General features: G+C 37.2%; 2 protein-coding genes across 4 annotated transcripts in view; one reads left to right on the top strand and one right to left on the bottom strand.

Moving 5' to 3' along the window:
- Window positions 1–12,339, top strand: part of LOC106082695 (potassium voltage-gated channel protein Shaker) — a 694,624-nt gene that overhangs the window by 657,618 nt on the left and 24,667 nt on the right. The gene's annotated exons all lie outside the window — the stretch shown is intronic.
- On the bottom strand, window positions 2,489–10,752 carry LOC131996719 (uncharacterized). 3 transcript variants are annotated; one of them, XR_009397945.1, is made up of 2 exons: window positions 9,453–10,098; window positions 2,489–3,324 (listed from the first exon to the last, which is right to left on the bottom strand). XR_009397945.1 is itself a non-coding variant. In XM_059366524.1 (2 exons), exons 1-2 carry the CDS (start codon window positions 10,568–10,570, stop codon window positions 2,874–2,876), a joined length of 492 nt encoding a protein of 163 aa, XP_059222507.1. In that variant the 5' UTR covers window positions 10,571–10,752; the 3' UTR covers window positions 2,489–2,873. The 3 variants fall into 3 exon arrangements, 2 of the variants coding, with proteins under 2 accessions (XP_059222507.1, XP_059222508.1); XM_059366524.1 differs by lacking the exon at window positions 9,453–10,098 and adding an exon at window positions 10,470–10,752 and having other exon boundaries at window positions 2,489–3,264; XM_059366525.1 differs by having other exon boundaries at window positions 2,489–3,264; window positions 9,453–10,095.

Raw genomic sequence — 12,339 nt, 5'->3', positions numbered from 1 at the left:
AAGCTTGAACAACTGAAATATACAGTCGTTTTCTGAAATATACAGTCTATTATGTCTATGCGTGCATTAGATTTCTAAAAAAAAGTACCGCTTAAGGTGTTTTAAAAAAGTCTGTGATCTTTTTTTCCACATTACGAATTGATATTAAATAGTCTGTCTGTTGTTCCAATAATCGTATGCAATAAATGCGTCGAAAAAACCAATTGATATTGAGAGATTCTGACCTCCATGGGATTAACTACCATGCCGTCCTTCAAATTCACCAAACATGTCCATGTGTTCAGTTAATTCCATAAAAAAAATATTTAAAAAAATGTTACCATTTATATCTAAAGTGCTATAAGCCATACGGAATTTTCGTCAATACTAATTGACATCAAATTTAATGATCATTAAACAATTTATTAGAATTTCTTCTATAAGAGTACCTTAACCATAGCAATGACACTACGCAAATACCCTCAATGAAATAAACCCCAAAGCGAAAAATTAAATTACCCCTAATGAATCAAATAATGTTCAAATAAAAAATTTAAATAAAGCCCAATATTTTGGGTATTATTTCATCGAGAGCGCGATTTTAAATTGAACAAAAATGTTCGTCTGCGGCGCTCCCAACTTCAACACGCGTATTCTAAATTTTCTCATATGATCCTCTTAATATCTGCATACTTTTTATATTTTAACTACTTAACTATTCCCCATATCCAAAATATAAAACGAGTTTAAGCTACTGCTTATATCCACAGGCATCGTGCGCGTGATTTTACTTCTACTTCTTCACGCTTATTCTAAATTTTCTCTTATGTTCCTCTTAATATCTGCATAATAATATTTTTTTTTTTTTCTTAATATTAGATGCAAAATTTTCGATCCATTTAACTTGGATTTAATTTTCTTTCTAAATTTAATAATTGAATTATTTTTTTCTAAATATGCTGATTTTCTAGCATATAATTGCCCCTTTCTGGGAATATGAAACAATTGGCTGTTTCTGCGTCTACAGGCAATGATTTCCAATTTCATATCATGTTATTCGCTTCGGGCCTAACTTTGAATTGATACTAATAGCAGAAATATTACTCCAATGCTGAATGGGAATTGTTTCATAATGAAATAAAAACCAAAAAAGATGAAACATTCCCCAAACTACTTTTGGGGGTTATTTCGTAGCGCCCAAAGCAATGAGTGCGAACAATTTTTTTCGAAAAATTCAAAACATCTTTTTAACAACAATTGATATTGACGAAATTCGAAATGCTTAAAGTTCAGTCTTCTGTAAAATGAAATTAAAATATCCTTGTGCGCAATTTTTAAAAGTATTGGCATAAACTAAAATATCTTCAAGGGTAAGCCACAATTTTATTTAGACAATACGAGGCCTAACTGTCATGATAACGCCCAAAATTCGTCAGCTGTGTATATGTGTAGCTTCGAAAAATGCTCTTAAAATCATCAAAATGCTCCTTAAACCATTTCGACTATATTAATTGATATCGGTAAACCATAATGCTTTAACGCTATGCGATAATGCCATCTCGTCATAATTGTACATATTTTCCAATAACTTCAAAACAATCAATACAGATCGATATTAAAACTGAGATCGTTTATTGCTTAGGAGTGTCTCATGTCTCCTGCAACATTGGAATGACTTAAGTTTTCTCCAGTTGTAATGTATCAATTTATTTTATCAATTCAAAGGGAATTGCTATGTAATTATTCTATTGAATTATGTCCTGTACAAAATTTTTTGTCAAGTAATTGTAATTGTCAAGTAATTGTAATTGAGAATGGAAAACTCTGATCATTGGATGCTTAGTGATCTTACCTTCTCTCGGAATAGTTGAGAATTGTCTATAAGCGCATATATGTACATATATAGAATAGTTATGAAACAGTATTAAACAATACGAATTGATATAGACAAAACTTTGGTACTTCTTCGATTTGAAAAAATTTCTTCGCTTAGGGTTGATATTCTATTGTGCTTTCGGAATAGCCGCTGAAATTTGTAATTGTTTCGCAAGCGAAATTTGACAGCAATTAAATGTTTTTGTTTCCATACCAAAACACGTTTCTTCATCTGCATTTATTGTTTTTGCTATTTTATATATTTTTTCTCAAAAAAATAAAGAAAAACGAATCATTGAAACCAACGAAACAAACTAAAATTATGCCGGCAATAGTATCAAGCGTTGCCACTATAATAGTTTTTTGCCATTTTCCTCACTATAAACCTGTTCAATATTAATAAGGGATTTTAGCTATTTGGGAGTAAATGAGCTGGGATTTGTGTCATTAATGTGGAGAAACTTTGCACATGGCAAATTCATACTACGGAGATGTAGTATATTTTTCGTTTTGTTTGAAAATTACTCCAAATTCACTATTTATATTTTTTATTTTATTTCAAATAAAATAAAAGCTTCAAGTTTATTGAGGAATGAATCACCTCACTTGCCTTTTAAATGAAAACCCGAGATGATTGAGTTCAAAATGGGATGATATGGTTGTCTTTTATTTAGAGGGGTGTATGGGATACAACTTACATTTTATGTAGATGATAAAAGGCTGCAGAGAACCAACCACTTGGATGTGATGCTGTAGTAAAAAGAGATCGAGACTTCTTCGTGGCAACACCAAGAAGCATCGGCCTCCACTCAATACAACAACACACAAAGAGGATGGTTAACTTGTTGCCATACTATTAATTTGGAATACTGGGATGTTTCAACAGTGACTTAAAAACTATTACATGGTAATTCAAAATAAGGTAAGGTAAATTAGATAATCAATTCAAATAATTCAAAATAACATCAGAGGGAAACTACTTTCAACATCCTGCCCCCCTTGGCCGGAAAGGGCAACAATTATAGAGCGCGTTTGAGCTGGTTCAATATACGAAAAGCTTTCTCCAGGCACCGTTGAGATTTTTCTGAATTACTGTTATTACCATAACGTAGTCTAGAATTTGCTGAGTTATGACCACCTCTCTCGGCTGGACGCAATTGTGTAGTTGGACGTTGGCATTTGGTTTTTAGAACTCTTCTTCTGTCAGCTCGGCATCGTTCTGGTTGTAGTCTTTGTTGAATTGGTTCATGGAGTAGGGTGTGGTGTCCCCTTTCGCAACGTTGGCATAAATTAGTTGATGTGCACTGCGCTGTTTTATGCGAACGGGCCAAACAATTTAAGCAATACTTATGGCGAACAACAGCACGACGACGATCTTTGACCGCCATTTTTAAGAACTGTCTACAATATCTAAGAGGGTGATAATTTTTACAAATTAGGCATTGATGGATTCTGGAATTTCTTCTGTCCCTGTGGAAGACAAAATTTTGTGTGATGATATGAAATAATGATAATTTCAAATAGGTACGTCTTGACAGAAACGATTGTAAGGAATATTTAAGATTGAGGAGCATTATATGGTAAAATACACAATTTTACTATTGGTCTCCTTATGGTCCCAAGCTGAGTCCTTATATCAGCTACCCGGGCAAGACCGTCTGGTCCTAGATAAACTTTTGTAATGCGACCCAACCGCCATTCACACGGAGGCAAGGAGTCGTCTTTAATAAGGACGAACTGGTCTACGGATAAATTCTTTTGCAAACGCTGCCACTTGTATCTGCTTTGAAGTTCCTTAATGTACTCATCCTTCCACCTCCGAGCAAATTGGTGTTGGATAGATTTGAGTTTATCCCATTTGTCTACAATAGGAAATGTCTCGTCAGTAGCCTCCGGCATAGCAACCATAGGAGCACCTCGTAAAAAGTGACCTGGGGTCAAGGCTAATAATTCCAAAGGGTCGTCCGTCATCGGTGATAGGGGTCGAGAATTTAAGACCGCCTCGATTCGTACTAAAAGGGTGCAAAATTCCTCGAACGTGTATTTGGCATTCTGGGTTACTTTCCGAAAATGCATTTTAAAGGATTTCACCCCAGCTTCCCAAATTCCCCCCATATGTGGGGCATTGGGAGGAATAAAGGTCCACTGAAATCCATGTGTAGCGTACTTTTCAACAATATCCTTGGATATGGCTTTGAGAAAATGGACATATTGGAAATTAAATGCTCTCTCAGCCCCCACAAAATTAGTACCATTATCCGACATCAACTTTTGTGGCAGGCCTCGCCTTCCAACAAATCTTACAAAGGCAGCCCGAAATGAGGCAGATGAAAGGTCCGAGCAGAGTTCCAAATGGATGGATTTCGTACTTAGACAAATAAAAATGCAAACATAACCTTTAAGAAATGTAGCCTGTCGTAGTCGAGACACCTTTATTGGAAATGGTCCCGCGAAATCTAGACCTGTTATGGTGAACGGAGGGGAAAATTTGCTTCGTTCAATAGGCAATGCTGCCATGAACTGTGTTTGGAGGCGCTGTTTATATGCAATGCAAGTTTTGCATTGATGTATGCATTTCTTTATTGCTGATCTAAGCCTCGATACATAATATTCGCTTCGAATTGTCCTTATCATTAGGTTGTGTTCGGCGTGCATCAAAAAAATGTGAGTAAACTCGATTAATAAAGTGCAATATTTGGACTTTACGGGGACTATGATGGGATGGCGTTCGTTAAAGGCGAAATCTGAATTTGAGATTCTGCCTGAGGCTCTGAGTACCCCACATTTATCAATAAAAGGATTTAGAGAATATAAAGGACTTTTCTTGCTAATAGGTTTTGACGTCAAAAGTGAATGATATTCCTTGCCATAGTACTGCCTTTGGGCCAAAGTAATTAGCAAGTTTTTTGTTTCGGTGAATTCGGAATGTGTTATAATTTTGGAGTCTTGAGTGTGTTGTTGTCGTTTTTCTTTGTGGGAGTTATGCAAAAACCTTCGTACATAGCAAATTACTCGTATGGCGCGGTCCCACCTTGAAAATCTTTCTAAGGGATCTACAATTTCGTTCATATGGAAAACATTTATCTTTTTCTTTTCGGGCGGGTCAATATATGCAGGAAGAGACTTTGGCCATTCGTTTGGCGGCTCTATAAGCCATGTTGGACCCTTCCACCACAAGGAATTCTGCATGAGGTCCATAGTATTACAACCCCTAGAACCCACATCTGCTGGATTGTCTGCTGATCGAATGTGACGCCATGAAATGTTACCAATATTTCGAATAATTTCTGCTGTCCTATTAGCGACGTATGTCTTCCATGATGATGGCGGTTTTTCTAACCAGCCGAGGACAATCGATGAGTCACACCATAAGTAGAGGTCATAATTATTTATCGGGAGTTGAGACAGTACTTTTTTCACCAACCGAGAGAGAAGTAGAGCACCACACAATTCCAGTCTTGGTAGACTTACGGGTTCTAGCGGAGCCACTTTGGTTTTTGACACAAATAAATTAGATTCCGTTGATTGATTTCTTTGGACACGTAAATAGATAACCGCGCAATACGCCTTCTCAGACGCGTCACAGAAACCGTGAATCTGCGTAGAGACAAGGGGGGCAAACTTTACCCAGCGAGGAATATGTATGTTGGGTATTAGCTGTATGTTATCTACAAATTGATTCCACTTGAGCAGGGTATTGGGTTTGACGCTTTCATCCCACTTAGTTCCTTCCAACCAGAGATGTTGTAGGAGCATTTTTGACTGGATTATAATGGGCGAAATCCACCCCGCCGGGTCAAATATTTTTGCGACAGTGGACAGTATTTTTCTTTTTGTAATATCTAATTGTTTTTCTATGGGTTCTATTTTATATGAAAAACAATCTTTCAGCGCGTTCCACTGTATTCCAAGCGTTTTAGTACCGCTTGTTTCTGCGAACTTGAGAAAGTCACAATCTAAGAGTGATTCGTTGGGAACGGATTCCAGTATATCTTTGGTGTTTGCCGATATTTTTCTCAAATGAAATCCAGCAGATTCCAATACCGTAATGATTTGAGAGAGCACTTTTATAGCCGAATTTAAATCATGAGAGCCTGTCAGAATATCGTCTACGTATGTCTCATTTCTTAAAATATGTGCTGCCTGAGGAAAACGATCCTCAGAGTCTTTGGCAAGCTGTAATAATGTCCTGATGGCTAAATATGGTGCACAATTTACACCAAATGTCACCGTTCGGAGTGTGAAGTCTTGAATGGGATCGCATGGGTTCATCCGAAAGACGATTCGTTGAAAGGGAGTGTCTCCATCATGGACCAAGATCTGGCGATACATCTTTTCTATATCACCGCAAAAAACGTACTGATATAGCCGCCAATTAACGATCAGGGTCATGAGGTCCAGTTGTAGGGTTGGTCCAACTAATAAGATGTCATTTAAGGAGTTGCCTGAGTTACTTTTCCTTGAAGCATTGAAGACTACCCTTAGCTTAGTACTCCGACTGTCGGGCTTCATAACCGCATGGTGAGGCATATAATATGAGTGAAATGAACCTTGGGAAATTATTTCCTGAGATGATGTTGGTGTCATATGACCAAGTGTCAAATATTCGGCCAAAACATTTCGATAAGTTTCGGCAAACTCGGAATTTTTTTTCAAAGAATTTTCCATACCAATAAACTGGATGAGGGCTTTAGAACGAGAACACCCCAAAGGCATCTCCCGTGGAAACCCAGGTTTGAATGGAAGTTTAACCACATATCGGCCATCCTTATTCCTATACGTGGTCTTCAAATACAGAGATTCGCAGAACTCATCTTCTTTCGAAAAGGGAATCTTATTCGGTATCTCTTCCTGCTCCCAAAATCTTCTGAGTTGTGTACTAATGGCTTCGTCATCCATTTCAGAAATTCCAATGGAGAATGCCGAAACAGATTGACACTGCATAGGCCCGCTAATAATCCAACCGAATATTGTGGCTTGAGCAAGGAGAGATTCAGAAATCTTACGTAACCCGTTTATGAGAAGAGAGGGCATCACATCGCTGCCGAGGAGCAAGTCTACATTCCCAGGAGTGTAGAAATCAGGGTCTGCGAGTTCCAAACCCTCTATGCCACTAAAATTGGTTTGTGACTTGGCTATCTCGAAATTAGGTAAAAGCCTTGTGATTCTTGGGACAACTATCGCTCCCAAATTCACCTCAATCTCATGCTTCTCTGAATACAGAGTTAACGAACATATGGAATTAGAATTTGCCGCAATTTCACCACCCATTCCATGGATCTGGAAATTCTTATTCTCAACCACAAGCTTTAATCGCTGCTGAAGAGTCTTCGAAACAAAAGAGCGCTCAGAGCCTTGATCAAGAAAAGCTCTTGCTTTTAACAAATCACCATTGTGCTTTATTTGGACAACAGCAGTAGGTAGCAAAGTGTTTCCTTTCCAAGAATTGTCAGCATTAGAAGTAAAGTGTGAAGCTGTTTCCAAAGTTACATTGCTGTGATGCGTATAAGAAGAATCCGGGGCTTCTTCTGGGGCCAGAGATTCGTCGCTAACCGGTGATTTTGGACTATAGCTTTTTTGATTAGAACTAGCTCCATTTCGGGTAAAATGCAGTAGTGAATGATGGTTCTTGTTACAAGTGTTGCATGTGAATTTGCTCTGACAGTTCTTCCGAGTATGAGTATAAGAGAGACAATTAATGCATATGTTATTTAAGGAGACAAATGTGCTTCGAGATTGTGGGTCAAGCTTTTTAAATTCTGGGCATTGTTTCAATGGGTGGTTAAGTTTGCATATCTTGCACGGGAAACTGGCTTCATCCTTGGTCACAGTAGTACTTTCCCTATGAATTTCTTTAGTTGCAGGTCGTGCATCTTGAATGCTATTCAAACGTTCCACCACTTCATACCTATGTGAGAGAAAGGTGTCCATTTGTTCCCATTCTGGAAGTTCCTTGTGAGATTTCAGGGACTGTTCCCACAGGGAGAGAGTTTCGTGGGGAAGTTTAGTGGAGCAAATGTAAATAAGTATAGGATCCCAGTCCTTTGTCGAGATATTCTGCGCCTTCAGAGCAGAGAGGCAGTCATTAATTGTGCTTCGCAAGTATTGAAGGGACTCACAACTTTCGGAAGTAATGGGAGGTAAATTTAGAAGAATTTTAAGTTGATTGTCCACTAATATCCTTTTATTTTCGTACCTCATACGCAAAGCCTCCCATGCTAAGCAAAAATTTTCACCGCAGAGCTTATACTTCTTCACAATCTCTCCTGCCTGCCCGCGACACTTGAGGCGGAGGTGATAAAGCTTTTGAACAGGCGGTAGTCTAGGGTGATCGACATATACCGCAGAGAACATGTCTCTAAATGCTGGCCATTCTTCGTAGCCTCCATAGAACAGCTCCGTGTCGCAGGGAGGTACCTTTATAGCTAAATCGGTAGCTGGAATGTCATTCGCTATAAAGGAGGAGCTTATAGGGGAAGCAACAAAAGTTTTCTGCAAGTCGAAGATATTCGCCTTACAATTATGAAAGGACTTCGTGCATGTGCTATATTTGCCTCGTGCCGCTTCCAATGACTTCTGGTCAAGGTCGCCCTTCTTATTGATAAGAAGTTCCTTATATGACCTTTGCACCTCTGACCATCGATGGTTCAAGTCATGCAAATTTACCTCAAGCATTGAGTCCGTAATTTCAGTCTTTGCAAGGTTATCAAATTCCGAACAAAATATTACCAAATCATCGGAATAAAATGTAAAATCCTCCATAATGGTTTGTGTCTTGGCTTAAAAGAGGAATATAAAACTCAGGTATTGTGAATTCAAACGGGGTTATCTCTTAAAACAAAGGGATTGTTTATCAATTGGGTCCAAAAAATACTGATTCAAACCAATACTGCGTGTATATTATCTTTACATTGCAATTAGAAGAAAACAGATTCCGCATGCAGGGGGCAATACAAGTTATTGTAGATGAATTTCATACCAGTTAAAACGTCCAGCATGTGTGCCAAAAATTAGTCTCTAGCGGCCTTTATAAGGGTTCTAATCGAGAATAGATTTATAAATTAGAATCAAATACTATTGCATAGTACAACTCCAGTTAACATAAATAACCAGCTTGTGCAAAAGGTGAAAAATTATATATGGTACCAAATGTGTGTTATTGTGAATCACTAATGTAGAAATAGTGTGGCGTACTTTAAGGATGATTCCAGTTTATTATTCCAGATTCCATTTAGAATAAATGGAGATCTGTGATTGTTCAAAGGTGGTTATTGTGTTGGGCATTTGCATTCAACAATTATTAGTCTAATCGGAATGTGTTGAGTTTCTCCTATATTGGCTTATAAACATGCAAAAAAAAAAAAATTGATGACGCCTATTGTGAATGTTGGTGAAAATGTGTTAGGCTTTGATGGTGTGTCCAGAAATCTGTAGGCAAATGTAGTAAAACTATCATGAAACTAAATTCTACCGAAAGATGGTAGTTTTCGTTCGCCTGTATCTTTCTCGGAGGGAACTTGGATTGTTCAGCCGTAAGAAATGAGATGGTTCATATTTTTTCACTTATCTTTCTAGCTAAAAATTGGAATTGGACTTACATCATTAATCCAGCGGGACATCACCACAGAAAATATACTGCTGACGAGGTGGTGCAGTTGAAAGGGTTTAGAAATTGGGTGTCCCTGTCTATTGACTTGGAGGAATGAGTCGGTGAGAACAATTTAGTTGTACAAGCCTTTCGAAATTTTGTCGCCTCCTCTTTTAAACAGGGATGTACATACATTTAGATAACGTGGTTCAGGCGAAGACTACGTATTTATGTACGTTCTGTATGTTTTCCAAAAGAAATATTGGATATTATTCACATTACTTTATGCGATGATGGGGCTTCCTGTAATTGGAAGTTACGATGCCGCCGCCTTTATTATCGATTAATTAATTTTGTGGTTTTGCTGAAGTGTACAGTTCCTGCAGAATGTGCCCGTTTCCAAGGTTGGTGGCCTTGAACCGTTACCTACACGTGTCAGGGCCTTGTAACTAAAAATTTCAGCAATTCTTCGCGTTCTCGTTGCGTGGGATGGAGAACAATAGTTTTCCACCGATTTCACGATCTTGAACTAACTTTCCGTTGTCTGATGAAAAATATTTAATAAAAACTTATAATTCTCCTTTCGGTCTTGGCACATGTAAAAAAACGACAGTTTGACATTTGTTACAGCGAGTTAGGGTTTCCGTGATACTAACAAAATGAACTTTTGAGGTATTTAACCATTAAGCTGTGTTCAATAAAGGTTCGAAGGACCATGTTCAATATTAATAAGGGATTTTAGCTATTTGGGAGTAAATGAGCTGGGATTTGTGTCATTAATGTGGAGAAACTTTGCACATGGCAAATTCATACTACGGAGATGTAGTATATTTTTCGTTTTGTTTGAAAATTACTCCAAATTCACTATTTATATTTTTTATTTTATTTCAAATAAAATAAAAGCTTCAAGTTTATTGAGGAATGAATCACCTCACTTGCCTTTTAAATGAAAACCCGAGATGATTGAGTTCAAAATGGGATGATATGGTTGTCTTTTATTTAGAGGGGTGTATGGGATACAACTTACATTTTATGTAGATGATAAAAGGCTGCAGAGAACCAACCACTTGGATGTGATGCTGTAGTAAAAAGAGATCGAGACTTCTTCGTGGCAACACCAAGAAGCATCGGCCTCCACTCAATACAACAACACACAAAGAGGATGGTTAACTTGTTGCCATACTATTAATTTGGAATACTGGGATGTTTCAACAGTGACTTAAAAACTATTACATGGTAATTCAAAATAAGGTAAGGTAAATTAGATAATCAATTCAAATAATTCAAAATAACATCAGAGGGAAACTACTTTCAACAAAACCTTTTTATAGTTTTTTTTTATATGGAGTTTGACAGCATTCCGCTCGGAAAACTGAACAGAATATTCAGCATTAGATGGCGGCTCAGCCTACACCTGTGACAGAGTTGCCCAGATCCCCTAATTGTGGAACCAAAGTTGATTGTGTAACTTGTCGAAGATATGTCCTATGAAATGATTAGTTAAACATGTTTATGTCAGCAGAAAAAAATTTAATTTTCACAATTATCTTTCTACGACTTAGAATTGTTTACATTATATATTTTTAAGCAAAATGATATATTGCATTTCATCCTAAAAGAGGAAAACGTTTATATAAAACATTGTTACTTGTTTATAATCTAATTTATTTAGTTGTAAATAAAATTTTACCAGCACATTGATTTTTTTTGCTATTGTTGTAAAGGGTTTTCCAATAAGAGGTGTTATTTAGGTATTTACAGTAAAGTGAAATTTTTGAGAAAAATGATCGGATGTTTATGTTATAATAAATAGGAAGGTATGTCGTTAATAATGAAAAAGAAGATCTACCCAATGGCCACCTCTACCACGCTTACAAGATCATATATCTTTCATAAAATTTTCCATAACCAAATCGCAAAGTGGCTGCCTCGCGTGGCCCAAAAGGAAGAAAGTGTAAGGTGTTAAATCATAAGGTCTCATATAACACGGCCCGTAAACTTTTCCGTTCATTGTGAGGCGTAGCGCCGTCTTATTGTCCTGATCAAAACCATCCAACTCCGACAATAAAAAATCATTAATCATCTCCCGATATCGCAATCCATTCACCGTAAATGTTGATCCAACATTATTTCCGAAAAAGTAATGTCCAATGACCCCGACGAACCATAAGCAGCAACAGAGTGATAAGGGTTCTTAACATTAACTCTTGGGTTTCCCGAGCCCCAGTTGCGACAATTTTGCTTGTAGAAGTAGTCAAAAGTCAAGATGATTTTTCGATTTTTAACTGTTTTAACTGTTTTTTTCGATGCAAGTTTTTTTTATCATTTTTATAAGCTCCGCCATAAGATGGGGGATATACTAATTTCGTCATTCCGTTTGGAACACATCGAAATGTTGATCTGAGGCCCAACAATGTATATATATATATATATATATATATATATATATATATATTCTTCATCGTCTTGACTTCATGCGTCCGTCTGCCTGTCGAAAGCACGTTAACTTGAAATTGTGCACAAATATTCACTTCCCATTGGTGTAGGTCGCTTGGGTAGTAAATGGATCATATTGGTCCATGTTTTGATATAGCTGCCATATCTTGACTTGATATAGCTCGGATCTTGACTTCATGTACCTTTAGAGAATGCAATTTTTATCCGATTTGGTTGAAATTCCGCGTGAAGTGCTCTGTTTCGATTTCGAACTGCTACGCTAAATACGGTCTAAATCGTTTAATAACCTGTTATAATAGCTCCCATATAAACCGATCTCCCAATTATAATGCCTGAACCTCTAGACAGGGCAAATCTAATCCGATTTGGCTGAAATTTTGGTCCATGATTTCTACTATGGTCTTTTACCAATAACCAATAACCACCAATGACTATATAAA

The sequence above is a fragment of the Stomoxys calcitrans genome, chromosome 4, assembly GCF_963082655.1.
Source record: "Stomoxys calcitrans chromosome 4, idStoCalc2.1, whole genome shotgun sequence".
NCBI lineage: Eukaryota > Metazoa > Arthropoda > Insecta > Diptera > Muscidae > Stomoxys > Stomoxys calcitrans.
The sequence above is the reverse complement of the archived record's forward strand: the minus strand, read 5'-3'. Positions and strand labels throughout refer to the sequence as shown.

What these genes read in the sequence shown, in the direction of transcription:
- LOC131996719 (XM_059366524.1), bottom strand. Translation starts at nt 10,570, where the DNA reads ATGCTTCTTGGTGTTGCCACGAAGAAGTCTCGATCTCTTTTTACTACA. An exon ending in TTTTATCATCTACATAAAAT is followed by an intron (nt 3,265 to 10,469) that starts GTAAGTTGTATC and finishes TCACCCTCTTAG; the next exon opens with ATATTGTAGACAGTTCTTAA.